This window comes from Maylandia zebra, linkage group LG22 (assembly GCF_041146795.1).
Source record: "Maylandia zebra isolate NMK-2024a linkage group LG22, Mzebra_GT3a, whole genome shotgun sequence".
Classification (NCBI taxonomy): domain Eukaryota; kingdom Metazoa; phylum Chordata; class Actinopteri; order Cichliformes; family Cichlidae; genus Maylandia; species Maylandia zebra.
Genome location: NC_135187.1, coordinates 25,021,522 through 25,042,980, shown reverse-complemented (window position 1 = coordinate 25,042,980; position 21,459 = coordinate 25,021,522). Strand labels below are relative to the sequence as shown.

The 21,459-nt window shown below is 43.1% G+C and overlaps 1 protein-coding gene across 1 annotated transcript; it reads left to right on the top strand.

The window, feature by feature from the left end:
* Positions 1-12,227: 12,227 nt before the first annotated feature.
* gja4 (gap junction protein alpha 4) lies at positions 12,228-18,866 on the top strand. Its single transcript, XM_004547793.4, has 2 exons — positions 12,228-12,362; positions 14,049-18,866. The coding sequence occupies exon 2, from the start codon at positions 14,058-14,060 to the stop codon at positions 15,183-15,185; it is 1,128 nt and encodes a 375-aa protein (XP_004547850.1). The 5' UTR covers positions 12,228-12,362; positions 14,049-14,057; the 3' UTR covers positions 15,186-18,866.
* Positions 18,867-21,459: the final 2,593 nt, after the last annotated feature.

The following is a 21,459-nucleotide window of genomic DNA, read 5'->3' as shown; positions in this document are numbered from 1 at the left end:
ACTGCTGGACTTGCTCTATTTGGATACCGTTGAGGTAGACGTTGGCAGGCAACCCATCTGTTGTCAACACCTTCGTCTTGTCAGTGTTTATCTTCAAGCCATATGACCCGGCAGCACCTGCGATCTTATATTGAACGTCCGTGGCTTAGGCGTCATCCTCGGCCAACACACTGCTGTCATTTGCAAACATAAGATCTGTCACGGTGGCATTTTCATCAAACTGGACTCCGCGTCTGCCCCTGAAGACTTTCCTCATGATGGTGTTGACTACGATGTTGAAGAGCAGCAGTGAGGCGATGTCTCCCTGGCAGACTCCAGATGGTGAATTTAGTGAATTTAGTCGACAGCTCATTACGGATGCGTATTTGGCTGCATGATCCGTTGAAATTTTTTTTCCAATGTGGATTGAAAGTCAATAAAGATGATGACCATCCATTTCCCACATAGAATTTGCTCCTCCATCACCTGGAGAATGCTGAATATCTGGTCACAGCATCCACGGTGAGATCTGAAGCCAGCTTGCTCCTCACGGCTCATTTGTTCATGATGTTTCTGCAGGCGTGATTGTATTACTTTCATGAAGACTTTTCCAACGATCGAGAGCAGACCGATGCCACAATAGTTTTGGCATTCTCGGTTGTCACCTTTTTTGAAGATTGGGATAATGATGGCTTTCTTCCGTTGTCTCGGAATCGTCCCCGTGCGCCAGATATTTTGCAGAAGAAGGTGCACTCATTGGAGAAGAACATCACCGCCAGCCTTAATTGATTCTGCAGTGATTGCATCCACACCAGGTGCTTTACCAGTCTTCAAAGTCTGGATGGCCATCTTCACCTCTGCCAGGGTCAGTTCATCATCGGACATCGGGGTCTCTGGTGCCTCGATGGGTGGCGGTTCTGCTGGTGGTCCTTGTGGCGGGGCGTGATTGTACAGTGTCTCGAAGAACTACTTCCGACGCTGTAGCTGCTCAGTCAATGATCGTACGAAGGTGCCATTGGCCTTTCGGATGTTGTCGTTTGTTGATTTGGTTTTTCCACTCAGGTGTCGGAGCGTTCGATAAATTGTGTGGTATTCGTGCTTTGAGGCTGCATCTTCCAAGTCAGCCGCTACTTGGTTCCAGTAAGCCTCACGTTCTTCCTTCATTCTGCATCGGACGTCATTGCTGAGCTAACAATATCGCTCAAAGTCGACCAGCTTCACACATTTTTGTTCATCTATCATATCGAGGCATTCATCGGATATCCATGGCTGTGTTTGGCGGCGTATGGGAGGGCACAGATCTTTGGCGCTTTCCATGATGGCGTCCGAAACTTGTTGCTCTTCAACATTGACGCCTTGAGATGGCACCAGTGTTGCAAAACGGTTGGATAATGCTTTTTGAAATTCCGCCTTGCGAGTGGGATCTAACAGGCATTTCCAGTCGAGCTTTGCAGATGGGCGCTATTTGCGTTTGGCTCTTTGTAGTTGAAGTTTTATCACTGCACGCACAAGATAGTGGTCTGATCCACAATCTGGGCTGCACATCGAACAAACATCCTTAAGTGATGATCAGAAACGGGAGTTGATCAGGATGTAGTCCAACATCGGCGAGTCGTCGCCCATTGGATTTCGTCATGTGAGTTGATGTTTCTTTGGATGTTGAAATTGGGTGTTTCCGATGATGAAGTTGTAGGTGTTGGTGAAGGACAAAAGGCGCAAACCATTGTTATTCATTACACCATGTCCAAAACGGCTCATCGTGCTTTCCCACCCAGTCCGATCGGTGCCTGTGTGGGCGTTGAAGTCTCCAGCCAGTATGATCAATTCGGTCTGCGAGACTGAATCCAACATGTGTTGTAGTTGGTTATAGAAATCATCCTTGGCTGGGTCTGGACTTGTCTCAGTTGGTGCGTAGATGGTGTCGAGGTGTGTTTTGATGGTACCGCTGATGGTGAGCACTGCAAGGCAATCGGAGATCGGCTGGAATGCAACGACACTCTTGGTTGCACGACGGGCAACTATGAAGCCGACTCCTGCCTTTCGTTTTTCTCCACCCCAATAGTAGAGTGCCATCTGGTTGTCGGTGAGCGGTGGTTCGACGACCATCTTTCCCGATGCTGGGAGTCATAGTTCGGATCAAATCAAATCAAATCAAATCAAATCACTTTTATTGTCACATCACATGTGCAGGTACATTGGTACAGCACATGTGAGTGAAATTCTTGTGTGCGAGCTTCACAAGCAACAGAGTTGTGCAAAATACAATAATGTAAACAAGCAAAATACAAGAATGGCTACATCTGAAACTAATAAATATATGTACAATATATAATAGTATATGCATTTCTGGATGTGTATACTAAATATTTTTCTACGTGTGTGTGTGTGTGTGTGTGTGTGTGTGTACACATATTTTACAAATTAAATAGAGTAAACAATAAATAAAATATATAAAATAAAATATACAGAGTGAGACATGTGCAAAACAGTGGCATTACTGTACAGTATGGAGTGCATAATGTTAAAGTTCCAGTAGTGAAGCTGAGGTGTCTATGACGTGTTCAGCAGTCTGATGGCCTGATGGAAAAAGCTGTCTCTCAGTCTGCTGGTACGGGACCGGATGCTGCAGAACCTCCTTCCTGAGGGAGGTAGTCTGAACAGTTTATGGCTGGGGTGACTGGAGTCCTTGATGATCCTCCCCGCTTTCCTCAGGCAGCGCTTCCTGTAGATGTCTTGGAGGGAGGGAAGCTCACCTCCAATTATCCGTTCAGAGCACCGCACTACTCGCTGGAGAGCTTTGCAGTTGTAGGCGGTGCTGTTGCCATACCAGGTGGTGATGCATCCAGTGAGGGTGCTCTCAATGGCACAGTGATAGAAGGTCCTGAGGATGCGGGGGCTCATGCCGAATCTTTTCAGTCTCCTGAGAAAGAAGAGGCGCTGCTGCGCCTTCTTCACTGTTTTGTTTGTGTGTACTGACCACGTAAGATCCTCAGCCAGATGTACACCAAGGAACCGGAAGCTGCTCACTCTCTCCACAGCAGCGCCGTTGATGGTGATGGGGGTGTGTACTTCTCTGCACCCCCGGAAGTCCACTATCAACTCCTTTGTCTTTGCGACGTTGAGGGTGAGATGGTTGTCTTGACACCAGTGGGTCAGGGCGCTGACCTCCTCCCTGTAAGCTGTCTCATCACCGTTGGTGATAAGACCCACCACTGTAGTGTCGTCCGCAAACTTCACAATGATGTTGGAGTTGTTAGTGGCCGTGCAGTTGTAGGTGTAGAGTGAGTACAGGAGAGGGCTCAGTACACACCCCTGTGGAGCACCAGTGTTCAGTGTGATGGGGGATGAGGTGATGCTGCCCAGTCTGACCACTTGGCGTCTGTCAGACAGGAAGCTAAGGATCCAGCTGCAGAGGGAGCTGCTCAGTCCTAGATCCTGCAGTTTCCTGTCCAGCTTCGAGGGAACGATGGTATTGAATGCTGAGCTGTAATCTACAAACAGCATTCTCACATACGTGTCTCTCTTCTCCAGGTGTGACAGGGCAGTATGTAGTGTCAGGGCTATGGCATCATCAGTGGACCTGCTGTGGCGGTATGTGAACTGTAGAGGGTCCAGTGAGTCGGGTAGTGCAGAGCAGATGAAGTCCCTGACCAGCTTCTCGAAGCATTTGCTTACGATGGGGGTCAGGGCTACAGGTCGCCAGTCGTTCAATGAGGAGATGGTGGAGGATTTGGGTACAGGGACGATGTTGGCCATTTTGAAGCAGGCTGGGACTACAGACAGAGAGAGGGAAAGGTTGAAGATGTGCGTGAACACTCCAGCCAGCTGAGCCGCGCATGACTTGAGGACGCGGCCGGGAATCCCGTCCGGACCAGTAGCTTTGCGTGCGGATAAAGCTGGAATGTCGATTTTGCAGCTCAGGAGTTCCTTGGCAATTATTTCTTTTTGGCCGATGTGGTGACCAGTTCGAACATTCCACACGGCGATTTGTATTTCCACTTTCAGTGTGATGATCTTTCGGTTTCTTCGGCCAGTAGCCCATTTCTCACCAGCATCCTGGTTCCCCAATACTGGTGCATCGGCTGCCCCGGATGCGGTAGCATTAAACGAAGAATTTAATTCAGAGCTGTCCATCGGATTCGTACCTGTTTTCCCCGGTCTCCCGGTTCTGGTCACTTCGGCAGGGTGACCACCTTCCTCCTTTTGCAGTCGGGCTTAGGACGGTCCTTGGCGGAGTTAAGACATGCAGTTAGTGAGGTTAGGTCTATTGGTGATTCTAAATTGTCCAAAGGTGTGAAAGTCTGTGAATGGTTGTCTGTCTGTGTTAGCCCTGCCCTCTGTTACCCAGCCTGTTGCCCGATGACTCCAATCCTGAACTATATAAGAAAAAGAAGAAGAATGTATGGTTGTTTTAATCATGAATAATGGTACTCATCTACTACTGAATTTGACACCTAACATTAGCTACAGCTGTTATGTAGATAGTCTAAATAAACTAACTACTGGTAAGTTAACAGCTAATCTAACATTAGCTAAAGTTATGAGGAAACAATATGAATAAAACTTGAGTACAGTACCTCATCTAAAAGCGCAATTACTGGTTGAGCCATATTGTATATATTTTATCTGCAATAATGATGAACTACCAGACTTAAGGTGTGCCCAGTATGGATGAATTTTCCTTTCATGTGGAGACCAGAGACCACACAAAGTCAATGACATTTGGGGACTTCAAGTAAAATGGGTGAAAACAATCCCTTCTGTCAGCTTTGACGCAAGCGATTGAAGGGAGTACCAATAAGAGTGCAGGATAGAGTTGATTGACAATATGACCTGACAGAAAATACATTAGAGCGTTACCTAAGTAACCGGAGCATATAATCTCGCAAATGACCAACCACCGGTTTTAAGGCAACATGCGATGAGAGAATTGCTTACAGTGTTAATGCAGCTTCAGTCTTATATTATAATTTTACTGAGAGACCCCAGCTCACAAGTTACATAAGCTGTTTTCCCTCATTAAATCCAGAAAATGTTGGGAGAGTCAGGTCGGGACACAGTCAGCTGTAGTCTTTTAAGACATAATGTAGTGGGCAGGAGTTAGTTCTACTGCTGGTAATACTTGGTAATATTTGGTATAGGTGAGGATGCTGACCAGCTGAAGCTGTGTCGATGTGGACATCTGCGAGACAAGCTGGCAATATAAATACTGTTTAATGTCCATTTAGACCTAGTCAGATACTTACAGTTTTACATGCATCCATCAGATACTAACTAGAAAAGTTCAGGTCTGCAGTGCATGTGTAAAACTACTATAGTGAACATTTAAGTCAGTGAGAACAGTTTTTGTGTCATGGGCCGTGGTGCGCGGGCACGAAAGGATCCAGGCGCAGACTCCGAGCTAACAGAAAGACACTTTATTGAAACAACGAAAGGCGACCCGGGGAAATTAGAGAGCAAAACAGAAACTAAAAACCCGGGGAAACAATGACACGAGGAAGCCGGGATCGAGACGGCGGGGGGCTGCAATAGAAAGGGGAGATGATTACTAGGGAGCCAGGAAGCGGGGAAAACATATCAGGACTGAGTTAGAGTAGGGGCTTACGATAGAACAGGACCGTGGGTGCTCGGGAGGGAAGTGTGGCAGTCCGTGGGGGCAGGAAGTCCGTGGGAATGGCGCGTGGGCCAGGTGAGCACCGCGAGATCCAGTTGAGCCGGAGGACAGGCAGGTAGCAGACGCCGAGTAGAAACCTGGACAGAAGTAGGCAGGTTAAACAAAGTTCCAAGCAGAAGAGAATGCACACTTTTCGTGGAAGTCTGGTTACCACTGTGGGGATGACTAACGGACTGGCGTGGAGCATCCGTCAGCGCCGGATTAAGTGGATCTCCGTGTAATCACCGTGATGGAGAGCAGGTGTGCTGGTGATGGCCCAGCCCGGGGGTGTGGCTACCCGAGCATCACGCATTCCACAGACACAGGACCACGGACCATGACATTTTGAATTCATGCCAAGCATCAGATAATCACTCGTAAGAGGGCTTGCCTCTGGATGTCTGGAGTTTTGATCTCCTCCATACCTGCTTCATACCCTGGAGGACGGGGCTGTGGCTCCCCACACTCCCTAGCAGATCGTTACATGGAGAAACCTTTGGAATGCAAGCATGCTGATCCGCACAGGTGTGCACACAGGTGTACACACGGGTATTCACAGACGCGGACTACACCTTTCTTGGCTGCTGCCTCAAAGCACATTGTGCGCTGTCTATCTTGCGTGCTGCACAATATCGTTTATTATTTAGTATCTACTGATATCTACTGCTAGCTAGTTTATTGTGATGGTGCTGTTTTTTTTATTATGTTGCTCTTTGTTGTTTGCTTTCTCTTCTGTTTTTTTCTCCATACAGGTGACCCAGGTGATTTGTTTTTGTTTGTTTGTTTGTTTTTTTCTTTCTTCCCCCCCTTCTCACCGTCTCTTCTCCCCTTTGGTTTTCTTTCTCTCCCTCTCTTTCTTTCATTCTTTCTCCCTGTCCTATCCCCCAGTCATGTCTTTAACTTTGACTTTGATTTTTTTTTCGCCAGAGTGTATTATGCCCAGTGGACAGAACTAATTGATCCCCTACAAAAGTCCGGCCAGTCAATTGATCCCCAAACAAATGTGATGTGCGCTGTAGCTGGTTCATGCCCTTCGGGCTTTTGATAAGGGGAAACTTGCTGATCCTCCTTGTCCGGCTTTTCTAATAAAGATGTCAGCAGCTGCCAATGTGCACTTTCATGGCAATGCTCCAAGCTGGCTCCAATCAATAGTGTCTGTCCATAGGTGTAACAAGACTGGGTGACACAGTGTACTGTAAGAGGACCACACTGAGATCTAGACACCACTATGGGTAGGCGGCCTGACTTCATCAGGGACACATGGGAGACATACGAGGGAGTAAGAGTAAAGAGGAGAACTCTGAATTCTTAAGATATAATCGAACAATATAAATCGTAAAGAACCAGATACAGGATATAGCTGTATTTAGTTTCAGCTATCACTGTTGAAATCCCTGTCACAACCCTTCTCCCCGCAGCCGGTGTATCTATGTATATCTTTATCGCTTCAGAAGAACTACAGCTCTGCCTGTGTCATGCATATTTCATCAAAAAAATACGCAAAGCTGTGCAACCCAGAATCCATAGCTGATGTAGTGTTGACATCTTTACTAACCAGACAGCAGTGATAGACACACAGTGCCTGCTGTGCGGGAAATTTACTGTTAACACAACTGATAGAGTCAATCTTGTGCTATCCCCTGGAAAAACACATCCAGTGGAAGAAATAAGATTTTCACATTAAGACTTGAAACTTAATTTTTGCACAATAAAACATGGCAAAAGGTCTTTGCATTTCTCTCTGAGTGTGACGGCTGTGACACAGTGATGTTAGGGAAATGCAGCTGCATCCGTTTTCGATCATAACATTGTAACATCATACATGTCATATTTGATACGTGAGTTTCGGGGACCTATACATCATCAGTGTTATTTTTAACCCTAACCCCCTTATATGTCCCCTTATATGAAGGGAGGGAGTATGTTCCATTTGTGTGTGTGTCTGTCTGTTTGTTAGCAGCCTAGCATCCTCAGGTTTCAAGATATCATGTTAAAGTTTTGTGTGATAACAGATATCAGTAACAGCTTGAGCTAATTTCATTTTGGTGACTAATTGGGTCAAGCTCATGCACATGTGAAAATCAGTTAAAAACGAATATTACCCACAATTTTCTATAGATCATCTTCAAACATCACAACTTTATAGCATGCCTTGGCAGTCATGAGCAGGCTAAGTGCTGGCACCATCAACTTCCCTGTTAGTGCCTAAGGTCAAAACTGACCATGAAGAAAATTTTTGAGAAACTGTATCAAACAATATATCATATGAAAGGTCATGTAGAGAGCTATGTTTAAAGATAATAAAATATACCATTTCAGTAGGTAATACTTCAAGGTCATAGGGCAAAGGTCAAGGTCACATGAATCAGGAAAAAGCTTTAATTTCTATTGGTGTATTTCCTAACTTTAAAGCAATGTATTAGTCAGTGGGGGACATAAGCACTTTCTTTGTTTGTACAAAATTATATGGCATCAAAGTTACAAATAAAAATGATTATACTACACCAGATTTCCACATTAACAATGCTGACATCAGCACATTTTAGAGGCAATCGTGGCTCAAGAGTTGTCAGTTCATCTTGTGATCGCAAGGTTGCCGGTTCGAGCCCTGGCTTGGACAGTCTCGGTCGTTGTGTCCTTGAGCAAGACACTTCACCTACCGCCTACTGGTGATGGCCAGAGGGGCCGATGGATCGATATGGCAGCCTCGCTTCTGTCAGTCTGCCCCAGGGCAGCTGTGGCTACAACTGTAGCTTGCCTCCACCAGTGTGTGAATGTGAGAGTGAATGAATTGTGGAATCGTAAAGCACTTTGAGGGTCTTGAAAAGCACTATATAAATGCAATCCATTATTATTATTATTATTTAATAAAAACACCATAAAATATCAATATCTTTTGAATTGCCCTTGCCCTTCAGGGGGAAGGTGCAATCTCTGAGTGTTTGCTTTGTATACAATAAACATTAAAATTGCACAAAAATGCCAAATGTAGCAAAAATTGCGCAAATTGTTAGTTAATTTCTTTTTTTAATTGTAAGATGGTTCAATAAACACTCCAGTTTTTTAAAAGAGAATTATTTTAGCAATTTTTTCACAGTTCAGGCTTTAAAGTGTTAAAACAAAAACAAGAAATCCAAGAGTGTAAATCACCGCAAATGAAGGCCCACATAAATGTATTAATCAGTGTTGAAAAAAGATGAAAGCAGGTGGGCACATGAGCAAAAATAGTGCTGATAAAACAACATAATGAACAAGAATGAGCTTTCAGCAGCTGTCCTAGCATCTTCGTGAGAACGTAATGAGATAATACTGGCATCAAAAAAACATCACAGCTACAATAACATAAAGTAAAATGCTCATTGTGTTAGTTTAGAGTTTTTAGCAGTTTTTCATATGCTAGTTAGGACTAACTATAAACTGTATATAGATGATGGACATGGCCTTATACTCCTATAGCCTTGAGTTGTGGAGCCAGATGTGACCAAATTTAGACAAGCGGGTGGTCAGCAAACTGGCCCATAAGCCTTATGGGTGCAATGCATAGATACAGCTACCTGCTTACTGGTGCAAAAGGCAGACCAATAAAATATTAGAATTTCATTCACAAATACCAGAGCAAAAGCTTAGACAGGCCATACCACACAGCAGGTCATGCTGTTTGTCATGTAATTTATTTAAAAGGCACCTGCAGAGCAAACACTGTGAGATTCACCAGATGGTTGTCAGTTACCCCTGCCTGTATCAAAAGCCTTGTCAAACCTTAACAAAACCCAAAGAATCCAAAATTACAAAGTTATTTCAAAAGGGAGAAACTATGCACAGAGGTTTTTGCACCAGGCTACAAATCTGTTAAATGCATCTCATTACTCGTAGAGATCAATTCATTCACTCACCAGCCTCAAGCAACCAATCGAGAAACTGCAGTCCAGAACTCATAGTATTGCTCTTACCACACATATCGGGAGTCGGGGTTGGGTGGGGGTGGGTATATTGGAGAAATGGAAATTCTGACATAATGATGGAACCAGACAAAATGTCAGATATATTTTATCTGTGAACTTAAAAATTGGCATGTCAGCAAGTTTCAGGGTTGCTTTTGAGATATTTTACTGGATAAGTGAAAATTCTGACCTACCGCTGATTGCAGAAACAGTCGGGGACCACCAAAGTCTCATATCCATTAGAGAAAAGGATTATCTGCACAGTAATGTCACAACATAACTGTTAGGACTTTTTCAGTGTAGATGAAAACGCTGGAAAGATCAGCATGTCTTTAGTTTTTGTAAAAAATAGTTTTTTACCTCAGCGAACTGTGTCAGAAGGTAAAGAGCAATCGGATATGAGGTGTTGTGGCTTGTTTTACTGCAGGCAGTGTTTGCAGTTAATCATTTAGCAAAGCAAGATGAGGGTGATTTAGCACCCCGTCCTTTATTTATTAATGTTAAAGAAGAAAAGCACACAAACATAGCCATGATTTGTTTGCTGTCACTACTTTCTTTTTTTTCTAAGGGGACTGAAGCTGTCAAGTGAATGGATGAGGGCATTGTTGCTTCATTTTAACCTGCGGGAATACACCTGTCTGTATCGTTTAAGCCTTGTAGTTTTACCAGATGCAAGCCAACAAAGAGAACCTCAAAATCCTTCTCTCTCGTCCCCCACCAAAACTCATAATGGGATGTTCTTTGAATTACTTCTCCCACTCTATATTCATATCTGCATTATTGAGCTAGCCGATGCACACTCAGGACCGAATCACTCATAAAATACAATAGCGAATGATAAAATGTATCCAGCAGTGAGGAATTGATTGAAGTTGAGGCAGGCAATTAGTTTCATTGATAACTGTACAGGTAGGGAAGAACACACTGAACACAGGAAGACATAGTGCATCTCCTGAATGGAAACAGTTCTATTACTCTCTGTCGGGTGTCCTCACTTCTCTCCTCGCCATTCATCTGCAGATGTAATGACCAAAGAAAAGAGCAAGACGATGATCTGTCAGAGTGATTCACTGTCAATTTACTGGGCTTTCTATCCTGGTCCGCTTTGTGCAGCAGCCGGTGTGATGAACCCAGCCTCCTAATTCTTCTCAAAATCTACATACTGACACTTTACAATAGCACAGTGATGATTTCGAGCGGTTGAGAGGAGATGATTTTTCAGGGAAAGCTTTAATTGGCCCGAGTGTGCCATCAGACAGTTATAAGTGCACTGGTGATAAGTGGCTCAACTGGGACAGACTATGTTGTGACACGCAATCTGGTGTTGTACAGCGTTGTGACTAACAAGGCTGTTTTTTGTGTAATTGTGAGTAAAATTTTCACTTAAAAGGAATCACTATTTTAAATTCTTGGTGACTTGAGAAGGGTTTAATTCTCACAGAAGTGGTTTAACATATTCAATTAAACATTCAGCATCTTCTTTTGCAGTCTGTATTCGTAGTCTAAAAAAAGAAAGGGTTTTTTTCTTAATTCAGTCTATGACCTCAAGGTTTTGTATTATTCCGATCTTAAATAGGGATAGAATATGTGATTTATATCATATACATTGACTATAGCCAAACATCTGCAACCAAACCTGTGCTCAACTAGCCTATTGTCTGGGCCTTGAATGAAAAAAAAGAAGTAAAAGCATACATGGTCTGACTGCAGACTTCCAAGAAGCACAACAAGAAGACAAACTCTTTTGCAGCAAGAGTTTGTCCTCATGTGCTGTGCAGCAAAGCAGTACAGCAATGCGACTTATTCTAGATTAGATGGTACCTTAATAAGTCACGTGTACACACACAGCTATACACAATACAAAGTAAATTCTTTTAAAAATTTAAATTATAGAATGATGATAACAAAATACAAGCCCTTAGGGATTCAAACAAATTTAAAAAAAAACAGGAAGTTATAAATAAAGATGGAATTCAGTCAAAAACCGATTTACGTAAGTTAAACAATATTCACATTACAGCCAATTACGGGCCTTTATTGAAGAGATTTGCTTCTTGGAAATAAGGGGACTGGCGCCATTATGTGGCATGATGTAAAATTACAGGAGTCTACTATCAACAATCACAGTAGGCGAGAATATAAGGTTCATAAGGCTGCACAGATATGGACAGATATAGATGGTTTATCCTGCACTCTTAGGAGCGAAATCAGATAAACGTCACTGGTATTTAAAATGCTTATTAATTGATGGTTATTCGTTTTTATACGCTAGAAAAACAATTATAACTCAGTCTGCCCCAATAATGTGCACAAAGTGATCGACTTACAAAATACGTTTATTTATGTTCATTTGTACTCCACAGCAACGCGTTAAAACATTTTTTGTCACTCCCTTCTCTACAAAGGCCATACTATTACTTTTCCCCCAAACTCTTGCACCTCTAACCTTTAAATTGCCGAAGGCAGGCGACATTCCCATGCAATTAATGCAAATCTGCGGTCTTTAAACAAAGCTAAGACCAGAGCGCAGTTAACCAGAACCGCTGTGAGTTCATCCATCCCATTTCCTGGACCAAGTTCCTGAGGGAGGGCCGGTTTGAGCAAGCATGGGAAAGTTCTCCCCACTTTTTCCGATTACATCGATTCTTTTTAAAGAAGGCAAAACATAACCCGACCGGAGCAGCAGTGCAGTCCACTACTGGATAGAGCGGAGGTGACATTAAAGACGCACTGTTTGCTGGGACCCGTGAGGCTGTAAGGAGACAAACCCGGCTTCTAGAGAGAGAAAGGTGAGAAGGTTTTCCGTGAAAAAAAAAAAAAAAAAGGCGGGCATATACACTCTATACAGTTCTGATTAGTTGTCAGTGACCGAATTATACTCTACGTTGTTTGACATATTTTTATTTATTGGATTCCTTTTTTTGTAATTAATATTAACTTAGTAATATTTTTAAAGCGATTTACACTTGGGCTGAAACCTTAAAACCATCTTTTCAGAGATGGATGATAGGCTAGTCCTAGAATAAAATCTATTTTCAATGGAGAATTTATTCTTTTTGATGGCTTGTTAAAGTTGTTCTTGAACTTTGGTAGATCTTACAACGAGTCTGCTTCTTATTCTTTTCCTTCTGTGTTGATAAAGTCGGACAGTAATAAGCCGGGCGGCTTTAAAACTACTTTAAAAGGGAGACCTGCTTCACCTTAATTTGACTTGTTGATTATTTTTTTCTTTTGTGTTGTTGCTTTGATACTTAATATGGATGGTCTGCTTTATCAACTCAATGCTATGCTTTTCCCATCTCCTACAGTGACCTCCAACTAGTCTGCTGATATTCTGTGGTATGTTTTGTAGAGATAACAGCCATCCTCGAGACAATACCCCCGAAAGAGGATCAGTCAAGTTAGCGATTTCTGTGCCTGTTCAGCTGGGGCCAGTATCCCTGACAGTTCATTGAAACTCCTCGTGCTGTCAGAAGAGTTTTTAGTTTCCCTGTCTGAGACGTTTTTCCTTCTCACGGGGGAGAAAATAACAGACAAATATTAATAGAATAAACAAATAGACAAGTGTCACAGCAGAGCCTGAACTCACTCACACAGGATGTTTATTCAGTTGTGTGTGTGCGCGCGCGCGCGCACGCGCGCGCTGAGTTTCCCGACAAGCCACCGACTGTGTCATTTCTCGTTAACGATTTCCACGGCTTCCATTTCCATTACTGACCACATTTTATTTTTTAAAATGAAATCAATTAAACTGTATAATTAAAGTGTGCATAAATGAACTGATTCATCCGGCCCAGAATAGAATATATTCTTTGTGCCTGCATTATGTAAACGTTGCTTCATTTGGACTTGTTCACCCCGGTTTGCTGCGAACAGACAAAGTGTACACCCCTTCCCATTCATTCTAAAAGCTAACTTTGGCAGCATATGTTTTTGTTTTAGTTCATTTTAGTGGGGGGCTCACTTTTTCACGTCTCCATGATGAGGAGTTGGGGCCCCACCTTAACAAGAGTGTGAGCTCATGGAAGAACTAATAGGGGGGCTTCAGCCAGATATACGTTCCTCAGCAAATAGAGACACCATTATGCTGAAAAGGTTGGAGAAACTTAGCTCATTTGCTGCTTATAGGTGTGATTAAATGTTTATGCTCTGGCTATGAGTTTTGAAAAGCACTAACAATTTTGTAATGGTAATAACAATGTGCCAGGTACGTGATTAAGTGTAACAATGGTTCAGCCTGTTTAGCGACTGAGCAGTCAAGAAAACGAGGCCATATGACCCATATTAAAAACTAGACCTGTAGACAAGTTTAATGGGTCCATGCTACCTGACTGAACAGCTTTCACTTGAGATTAGAGTTTGAGGTGAAAAAGGTGTAGATTGTGATAGGTTATTACTTATATATGCTACAAAATCCTACCAAAACATATGCACCTTTTGTGGGTAACTTTAATGACCTGTTGTCTCCATGTTAGGAGCAGAGGATGTCCAGAGCTGACTGGTCCTTCCTGGAGCACCTGCTGGAGGAGGGCCAGGAGTATTCAACAGCTATTGGCCGGGTCTGGCTTACCGTACTCTTTCTGTTTCGCATGCTGGTACTGGGAACTGCTGCTGAGTCTGCCTGGGATGACGAGCAAGCAGACTTTGTTTGCAATACCATCCAGCCTGGCTGCACTGCTGTTTGCTACGATAAAGCCTTCCCTATATCCCACTTCCGCTACTTTGTCCTCCAGGTCATCTTCGTCTCCACGCCGACCATCTTTTACTTTGGATATGTGGCTATAAGGGCTGGGAAGGACAGGAGAAAAGATGATGAGAAGCAAGCTGAAGAAGGAGGTGCTGGTGGAAGAAAAAATGGGCTAGTTCACACAGAAAGAGGCAATATCACAAAAAATGAAGAGACAGAGAAAGAAAAGAGTGGCATGAAAGGCAGAAGGCTAGAGAAGTCTCCCGAGGTGCCCAAACTGAAAGGCAGGCTGCTGGGAGCATACGCATTCAGCATCTTATTGAAAGTCCTCTTAGAGGTCGGCTTTATTGTTGGGCTTTGGTTCCTTTACGATGGCTTCTTCATTGCACCAAAGTTTGAGTGTAAAAAGTACCCTTGTCCCCACACGGTGGACTGCTTTGTGTCTCGACCCACAGAAAAGACTATTTTCACCATCTATACTCAGGTGATTGCTGCCATCTCCCTGTTACTAAACCTCCTCGAGCTCCTCCATCTGCTCCAGCTTGCCATCGCCTACCGCCTGGAAAAACGCCAGCAACAGGACTACCTACCTCGGCCCGAGCGGGAACCGGTGCGACAAAAGACTCCAGAACTCCAAACGGAGGCATCACAGGCTTATAAAGCAGGGAGCCATATTGAGCTCGCCGTGCAGAGTGAGGCTCCACGCTGTCCAAACCCCTGTGAGCGCTACGGGGACATGCCCATAGAGGTGAACTGGGGAACTGGAGATGCTGGGAGCGACGCGCTTCCCAGTTATGTGAACTGTATGGGTGCTATGAGAAAGACACATTCCCCTAGAGTCCATTATAAGAAACATGCACACCACACGGGAAAAACTACTAACGGTGCTCATAAGGGACACTCAAAACAAAAGCATTATGTATGATGTAGTCAGTCAGACTGATGTTTCTATGGGAGTGTTTTTTGGGCTTCAGATTTTTTTTTATAAATATTTTCCTGCACACTTGACTATCAGGAGTGCACAGTAAGATACAGAAGAACAGCTACTGTACTGTGAACGTAATGCCTCAGAGGCTGACAGACACTCAAACAGAGATTTATCAGATAAATGGACCTATTCAAAATGAAAAATTTAAAGAGCACTCCCCAAGGCAAAGAAAATGAGACTCCACAGTGAGAGAAGATTAAAGTCATAAGATGCCTTAACGTTACATTTAATGGGTTTTTAGTGCTGAATGTGAAAGTGGGCTTTGGATAGGGTGTTGTGTGAGAGTTTACTGGAGAGTTAAATTTAAATATACTCCCTGGAGATTTGCACTGTAACTTCTTTTTGAAGCCAGTTCTCTCCCAAAGGCTCTGTCCACCCTGTGGAATGTACTGGTCTCTGGATCACGCTCAGGTCCCGGGAGGATAATGACTGCGTGGATGCAGGCACGCACGCATGCATGCACACACACAATATAATTTTGCCGCTCAAGTTGAGGATGCGGGCTTGGAGAGCAGGAGCAGAGGGAAAGGGGAAACCAAACTATGGGACTTATTATCGCCAATAACCGCAGCATAATATCTACAAAGAAAACAGAGAGAAGGAAAGCACAACACACAGACAGGCATCCATTTGAATGAATGAAAACTAAACCTTTAGTCGGTTAGAGGTTGATCTTGCGCCGCGACCGGGGCTGAAAGCGGTACAGAAATGTACAAATTCAAAGAAAGGAAACGAGTTGTTCTGTGAAAACTGTATTTAATGTTTATTTTTGAGATATTGCAAAGTGATAATATTTATTATTTTTTTGAAGAAATAAAGTTTAAAGTATAATGAACATATGAAAAAAAATCAATAACTGCATCACAGATATACTTTCAGAACCTTTCAGCCTGCTTTGTGTTCATCATGGTTTTATTCCCTTTCTTTCCCAAACACAGGGATGAGATTTCTACGGGGGAAAATCTCTCTTAAGCGACTGCTCACTTGCTGCTATCCAAATACTGTCTCCGCTACAGGAAATTAATCATTCAAGAGGAAGATAATAGAATAAATAATAGAAAGAGAGAGGTGTGGAGGAGAGGATGGGTTTTACACGCTATTATGAGCACAACCAACTGAGGGGAGAAAACGGGGGGAAAATGGAGGGAAAACACTTTTGACTTAATGGCTGTTTTCAAATATGTAACTGTGGCTGCACAGGCAACAAGGCCATCACTCAAAATGCCAGTAAAAGTTCATACGAGGAAGAATCGCACTTTCTTCAGGCTCTATTTAATTTCCCCTGGAGTGCACTGCACTGATGGCCAACGCTGTTTTTTTTTTCATTTTCTTTTTGATGAAAGCAATTGATAAAATACAGAACTCAGCACCTTCGACAAAAGGTGCTCGCCCAGCCTCTGAAAGAATGTACTCATACGTCTTTTTTAGATTTGTAGCTCTGCAGCAATACAGCATTCATTTCCAGCAATTTACTGGACTGTCGATATGATGATAAGCAGTTATCTATGGCAGGAAAGGTGGTCGGTGGGAAATTCAAGTGAGGTGCGTGTGTGCGTGTGTGTGTTTGAGAGGTCAAATCTGCAACAAGCAGCTGAAGAATCTGACATTTACTTTCAGTTTACAGCAGTTTGTCAAAAAAAAAAGAAATGTTATAGTGTGTAATAATAATAATAGGAAGCCTGTTTCTGTGTGCTTAAAGTGGAATGTGTTTTTATTGCAGGAGCATGTCAAGGATATATTGGCAGATACTGTTGAGAAAACAATCCAAACAGCCTGCTGAAGCTGCCCACTTTAAAGCCTGCTCACGAGAACTTGGCTAGCATCTGGCATTCCCGTGAAGCCCTTTTTTATTCTGTTTCTTTTTAAATCTCAGTCTGCATTCGCGTGTATGTGTCCGTGTAATTGTTTGTGTCTGTGTTTCCACAAAAAAGCCAAAAGGCCAAGGAACAGATTGCGCAGGGCGACCCGTATCAGCCCTCGCTCGCCTGCTGGAGCCAGACACCGAATAGCTGAAGTAGCTTTTGCGTCCGTCTTCCTCAATAGCCCATCAAGGTGCAGAGACTCGACGTCCTGCTCTACTCTATCTGCAGACTCAACTCTCACCTCCTGTTCAGCGAGGCAAATGTAAACCTAGGAGGATGAAAACAACAGACAGTGTAGGTTATTTTGCTTTAGCCATTTTTTTTTTCAGAGAAATTCAGTTCCCTAGACGACAATGAAAGTGATCCGAGCGCATGTTTCTCTAATGGGGCAATTGAACATTTATAAAACACTCTCACATTTATTATTAGTCTGATTACAGATTATTCATGTCTAGATTATTTCCAATGATCTAAGGAACCAGTCACTTTCCAGATAATCTGATAGAATTTGCATTTGTTTAAATATACTTGCTCTCTGAAACTAACATGAAGGGAAGTCCATAAGATGGGAAGAGCTGTATTAGTGAGAGAGGCTTATACTTGTAGTTAGAAAGGCAGCTCCTGGGATCAGATGCCATTCTTACTGTGTTTCCTGACATTGTTGAATTCTCTGCTGATGCGTTTCCTCAGTCTGCTGGTGAAGCCACACACAGTGCTGGTGCTAATCACACAAAGAAAGACAGTCTTTTAGTTTGGTGAATGAGCATACAGTACGTGGATACTCGTGGGCAAAGAGCTATGCTGAAGCATTTGGAGTATAAAGGAGTTTGAAGGGTCTTTAAATATCCGCCGAGCTCTAGCAGGTATTATAAAAGGTCAGCCGTTGTGCCGCCCACCTCTCATGCCCAGCACCAACCTTTGGAAGGACTTTAAAGGATTCACCTGCAATGAGTGCCAGGCTAGACAAAAACAGCCTGATCCAGTGTCATACTTCCTGCCAGCTGTACTGCTGAAAGCCCTGCATGTTTATAAGGAAAGGACCCCGAACAAGGCAAACAAGGCACTCAGATGCACAAACACGCTCTTAAGAAGGCCAGCATTACCTCACTTCACAAAACGCTTTCAGACAGCAGGCCTTAAAACAGCAGCTACAGGCTAGGTGAGGTCACCAAAACTGTGCAATGTTTCTTTAACTGGATGTGTTTAGAAATAATGTTTCCTGCAGTATTTTAGTAGCAATACTGGGGTTCATCTAAATGTGGAAAAGGCAAAGCTTACATGTGCCAACCCCCTTTGTTTCTCTTGAAATCTATGCAAACAATACCGACACACGAATCGCTCAGCATCCATAACAATGCACACGGTTCATGCACCACGTCTTTAATTTGGGCATTTGTGCTACTCAACAATATGCAACAGAAACACTTTGAGCAGTTCCTAAATTTAAACTGTCGACAGGAAGTGGTCCTGTATCTGTTTCCCGTTCCAGTGTTGTTTCTCCCCGGGGACTTGTTGCTGAAGATTGTTCACCCTGACAATGGAGTCGCTGTGGGCATTGTTACATTGTTTTAAATGGACTCCCCTGTGTTTGCTGACCTTATGCCACTGCTGCCCCATAAAAGGGTGATGAGGAAAGTGGGCAAAGCGCCTGCTGTGTGTGTGGCTGGAGTCAATTAAGAGAGCCAATACCTCACAAACATCTTACAGAGAGCTGTGTATATGTGTACGCCGTGCTGTGCTACACATCAGTGTTTAAATCTGCACTGATCAATGTTTCATTTCCTCAAAAGACCAAGTGAACTTATGTGACATGGGTTGTTTGTAGTGATGAACATATATATATATATATATATATATATATATATATATATATATATATATATATATATATATATTGTTAAAACAATCTCCTTAGTATCAATCAAACCTGGGGCTATGTTTGTGGGTAGATGGCGGGTGTACAGTGTGGTGAACACCAAAACAGACAAGGGGCTGTCAAATAGTCATATTGATTAGTAACACTCCGGATGCTTCCTTTATTACCACTTTAAGCATACATACTTCCTTTATGAAAGGAAAGGGGGAAACTCCACCACATGATTTAGAGCGGTGCACCATCCATGATTAACCCTGAATCCATGATTTGATTGCTTTCATGAAAAGAATCAAAAAACCTGACAAAGTGACTCCGATGGTGTAAATGTTAATTATAAGTGTGTTTTCCATTCCCATTTCAATAATCAACAACGGTTTGTTTTGAAATTTACAACAGCATTACTTCTTATGAGCTATATTAACCGGTGTTAATGAGTTTAAAGTTCACTTGAATTAAGTTTGCTTTAGTAATGTCCATTACTGAATAACCAACCTTTAAGATCATTTTGAATTAATTTTGTGAATTAATTTTTACCTGGCGCCAGTCTCAGATAAGTGATGGATGCAGGGAATTGTCCTTTGAATATAGAAATATGAGTCACCTCCTCAACCCGGGGAGCTACACTGCCCTCAGCTGCAACATTATTAAGGAGTTCAGTGTAAGTGCGCTTGCTGTGTATCACGCTTCTCTTTCCTTAAACATTCTCCTTCACACTTTTCCTTGACCTCACGTTTTCCACTGAGGTTTTGTTTTCGTTTTTCTTTACCATACCCACAGTTTTAAAAAGTGAGCAGTTACTTATTTTCATTATTCTGAATGCAAACATTCAAAATGTGATTATCATGTCTGGGACAATAAACACTACTGATCATGACAGAAAAACTCCTTCTCTAATTGTGTCATATTAAAATCTGCACATTGTTCTGTTTAGCAAAGAGATTTCGCTCGCTGGGGGCAGAGCCTCCTTTAGGTTTGACAGCATTTCTAGTAGTTAATGGAAGAGAAACAGAAGGTAGTGCATGAAGTGTGGTTCTGCTCCTGAAATTCAGATAAATAATCTCCAATGCAAATACATACAAGGTGGACACTGCGCAGCAAAAGCCTTGGCACTGACTACTGTCTGTCAGATGCGTGAGCAAAAATAATTGGAGCACATTAATGTTTGTTTGTGTTCCCTAATGTGATTTTCATAACAGGTTTTTAAGGTGATAATAAATCAGTGTGATAAGTTTGTCCTGCTGTGCTCAAAATGTCAAAAAAATACCATGAAGGGAAATGCGATTAATTTCCCTGAACACATTGCACTAAAATGAAAGCAGTGTGTTTAGGGGAGCCAAGATGCTCCACTGATTTCACAAATACGAGACCCTTGGTATGTTTGTGGTCAGCCTTTTGCGAGTGTATACACTGCATTAGGTACACAGCTACCTGTGCTGCTGGATTTGTATTCTCTGCACAAATGTGTGTGTGTGTCTAGGTGGTGGTTGTTTAATAGGGGGATGCAGTGCCCTTCCAGCAGACAGACAGCTCTATTGTTCCTGCAGCAGAGGGAGCATGTCTCCAGCCTGTCCACTCAGGATGTTGGTTTGGACCTCCTTAAAAAAAATAAAAGCCCAGCCAGCATCACCCACACCCATTATCCCCATCTTCCAGCAAGAACAATGGAACACCTCCCCACAACCTCCTCCTTTCCCAGGAGCCTCAAGCACTTGGTTCCCACAGTACTATCGAGTTCTGAGGAGCCGGGCCATTGTTAGCAGGCCGACCTGTCCTCTGATTGTTCCCATGAGGATACACACACACACAATTCTCTGTTAACTCTGGTGCATTTAGTTGCAAGCCTCACCTCCACCTCTCTATCTTCATTAGCTTCAAATGGAAACTTCCACCAGCTTGAAGTAATTGCGACTCTAAACACGCACAACCGGTGTCACTGGAGTGGAGCGGGTCATTCCACTGATGGCAAACTTAAGAGGGGAGTACAGGGCTCAAAGATGGCTGCTGATACAGCAGTATTTACCACTCTGGTGCCAATGTAAATCTGGACTCCATAATCTTTCCCATTTAACTAGCTGGCAGGGCAACATAGCGGAACTTATCTTGGCGCACTGAAAAGGTTATCGTCCATTAGGAAAGCTCCTCTGTTTCATGGCTGAGGGACCCGAGTAAACAAGTCAACAAAGGGGAGGTCAAGCCCCTGGTCACATGTTTACAGTCATAATACATGTGAAATAAAAATGCTCTTTAAAGGCCATTTTTGCCTTATGTTTTTTTAGTGATGCATATCTCATGAGGAGTGTTTACACATAAATATCAGTAGCCATTACACAGATACATGTCAGAGATAACAGCATGCCACTAACCTGCCATCATGATCTAAACCCGCAAGTAAAACCTATGTGTACACCTCCTCAGTTACTGCTGCATTATCAGCTGGCACACTATTAATGGCAACTTTATCACAGACGACTGT